At 30.3% G+C, this 3,334-nt stretch overlaps 1 protein-coding gene across 1 annotated transcript; it reads left to right on the forward strand.

The window, feature by feature from the left end:
* Nucleotides 1-1,100: 1,100 nt before the first annotated feature.
* LOC110100766 (agamous-like MADS-box protein AGL29) lies at nt 1,101-2,632 on the forward strand (the record flags this gene model as incomplete). The annotated part of the gene is made up of 2 exons (XM_020828423.2): nt 1,101-1,446; nt 2,301-2,632. Coding segments are annotated over 2 exons (678 nt in total), but the record flags the coding sequence as incomplete, so codon positions are not given.
* Between the last annotated feature and the right edge of the window lie 702 nt (nt 2,633-3,334).

The raw sequence follows: 3,334 nt of genomic DNA on the forward strand, positions 1-3,334 counted from the left end.
TTTATTTAATAATATTTATTTTTAAAACTATTTAATTTAACAATACTTTTAAAACTATTAATTTGACACCGTTAAAACTATTTATTTAACAACTTTATTTAAAAATGCATTATTTTTAAAACTATTTATTTTTAAATTATTTAATTTAACAATACTTCTAAAACTACGTTGTCTAAAAATAAATTATTTTCATCAACATTTAAATATTCCGTCGAACAGTTTGTAGAAAATTCTGTGGTAAAATTCGCCCGAAAAGTTTTGCCCAAATCCCGTCTGAAAAACCGCCCGTCGAAAATTTAAGCTGAAATTCCGCTGAAATTTATACCCTGTGATTTGATTCTGCCATAAGCGATCTTGCCGTTGTTTTTGTTTAATTCGCACCGTCTGATTTTACGCCTTTTCGAATTCCTATTTATTTGGGAGCTTCTTCGACTTCTTCTTCTCATGTCGGATCGGAAGTCTCTAGGGCGAAGAAATCTTCGCCTTCTTCTACTACTCCTTCGCCTTCTTCCCCGCTTGTAGAATCGGAAGTCGCTCGCGCGGTTAAGTTTCTTCGGGCAGAACCAGGTAGGAGGAAAAAGACCGCTAGCTGCTCAAGCCTTATGCACAATTATGTTTTGGAAGCTATGATTCTATAGAACATAATCTTAACCTAGAAAACAGCACATTAATCTCCATATGCTGTTGATAATTCTATATATGTTTTATGTAAGAAACTAAATCTGAATCTTGAAATGGTTTTTAGCTTCTAATTTGACTGTTTTTTATTGTATCATGAGAACAATTACTTTTAAAATGCTGCTTTTAGTTATACCTGTAAATGTTAAGTCATCTATTCTCTGTTTCATTTCATCTATTTCACTCCCACCATGCTTTAATTTTGATTGTTAGGGTGATATTTTGTCGGTTTTTTCTCTCTCCGATTGTTTGGGCCATTGGCTGATTTCTGTTAATCTCTTTGTAAAAAGACAAATTTCCGATTGTTTAGATATTAAAATTGTATGAAGGTAAATGCATGTAGTTTAGATATTAAATATTTAAACACTCCAAATGAAGCTTAAATTAGTATTACTAGCTCATGATTATTTTATTTTTTTTAGATGATGATGGTGAGGAAGAAGAGACAGAGTATGGGAAGACAAAAGATTGCTATGAAGAGAATAGAGAATGAGGAGGCTAGACAAGTTTGTTTTTCGAAGCGGCGAATGGGATTGTTCAAGAAGGCTACGGAGCTTTCTATTCTATGTGGGGCGGAGATTGGTATAGTGGTGTTCTCACCGGCAGGTAAGCCTTTCTCGTTCGGCCACCCTTCGCTTGACTATATAACGAAACGATTCCTCGGTGGTGGCGGCAACGGCAACGACAACGACGTCGAAGTGGTGGGGCCATGGTGTGGGATGTTTGTTGAAGGTCAAAAATTGCTTCAACTAAACCAAGAGCACGCAGGTCAGTACGATTTGTGTTAAAAAAAAAAGTAGATTTAGATTTGAGCCAAATTTTTAAAATAAATTTTTTACATATATTTATTTTTATATTTTAGAAAATTTGTTATTAGAATATTTTCATCAAAATTTAATCATATTTTATATTAAATTTAATTTAAAATGAGTGTAATAAATGATATATTAATTAAAATGTATATTACATTAAATTATAAATCAGATGATTTTAAAGCTATTATGATAAAAAATTTGATCAAGATATGTTGATATGTATAGTTAATTATTTTCCTTTTATGTAATTACCATGCTAATTATAAATGTGCAGTTATTTAATTTCAACAGATATATTATTTTAGATAATTTGAATTGAATCTATTTTTTTTTAATTTATTAATTTCAATGTCATATGCTCAACTTAGGTCCATAGTTGAAATTGGGTTAACGACTGATTTAATCTTATTTTGGAACAGCTTTTTACTTCTTATATATAAAAGTAGCTTTTTAGTGCAAAAATTTTAATTTTTTACTAAAAAATTGTTTTAAGAAGCAATAAAAAAACCGTCCCAGCCTTAGTTTTAATGCCATATTAATAATTTGTTTTATTTATTTTTTTAACAATTAAATCTTAAAGTTTTAAAATTTAGGATTTCTTTGGAACTCTTCTACTTTTTATAAAAACTATTATAAAATTATTATGAAAAAATAGTTTTTTAAAAAGTTGTCTTAATGAAAAAATTGCGATCAAATAAAAATTATAATCTGTCCCAAGTAAAATATTAATAAAGTACAAGATCTTCAAAAAGTCAAGTAGTTTAATTAACAAATAAATCAACCTAATTTTTTAGAAGTTATATGCAGGGTTGACGGAGAAGTTGGAAAAGGCAAGGAGAATGAGGGCGGAGTTGGAGGCAGAGGTTGCGGCCCAGCGGGGCGGGTCGAGTTTGCCGTGCGATGTGGAGGTGCATGAAATGGGTGTAGAGGAGCTAGAGAGCTTCCAAAAGCGGCTCGAGGAGTTGCAAAGGGGCGTTGCGAATAGGCGCGAGGAGCTCGAGATTCTCTGCATGGATACGAAGATCGTAAGGGGAGGCGTTCCGTCACAGTTGGGCTATGGAGGTGTGTATTTGGGTGTGCATAATGGATTATATTTGACACCGACTCCGATCGATTGGTTCTATAGGCACGGGTTTTGATAAGCTTTTGGCTTTTCATGATATTTGTTATTTGATTATATAAATATTTGCATGATTATTTTAAAACGATTTATTCTAAAATTATTGTTATTTAAAATGTCTACTTGAAAACTTCTTAATATATAACAATTTGATTTGATAGATTCTACAAAGAATAAAGTGGCTTGTAACTTTATTTATGATCATAGATGTGCATAAAAATATCAGCATATGCTCTTGATTGTTGCACTAATAATTTATTTATTAACTATATTTCATTAGCAAAGGACCTATTAGGGATGAATTTTTATTTTGGTAAAATAATACTTTAACAGAAATAAAATACGAAAAAGCAAGTAGAAAAATGAACCAATCAATTCATATCTTGTACTTTGTTTTTTATTTTGAAAATTTGTAGTTTTTTTTAAACTATTTGAACTTTTTATTATTTTTAAAATAACTAAATTATTTTTAAAAAATACTCAAAATAATTTTGAAATATTTTGAGTGGTTTTAAAATGACTATAAGAATTGAAAGCCATTGGCCCCTACTTCAATCATTATCAACAACATTGATTTTTTACCTCGTAAATGGCTATTGTTTCATGTTACAAATAAAATATCACTAAATAAAATTCTAGGGATTACATAAATATAACATCTAATATTTACACAACTCACCATGACCTATTGGTTGAGAGCTTATGCTTCAACTAAGAGGTT

The sequence above is a fragment of the Dendrobium catenatum genome, unplaced genomic scaffold, assembly GCF_001605985.2.
Source record: "Dendrobium catenatum unplaced genomic scaffold, ASM160598v2 fragScaff_scaffold_1196, whole genome shotgun sequence".
Lineage (NCBI taxonomy): Eukaryota > Viridiplantae > Streptophyta > Magnoliopsida > Asparagales > Orchidaceae > Dendrobium > Dendrobium catenatum.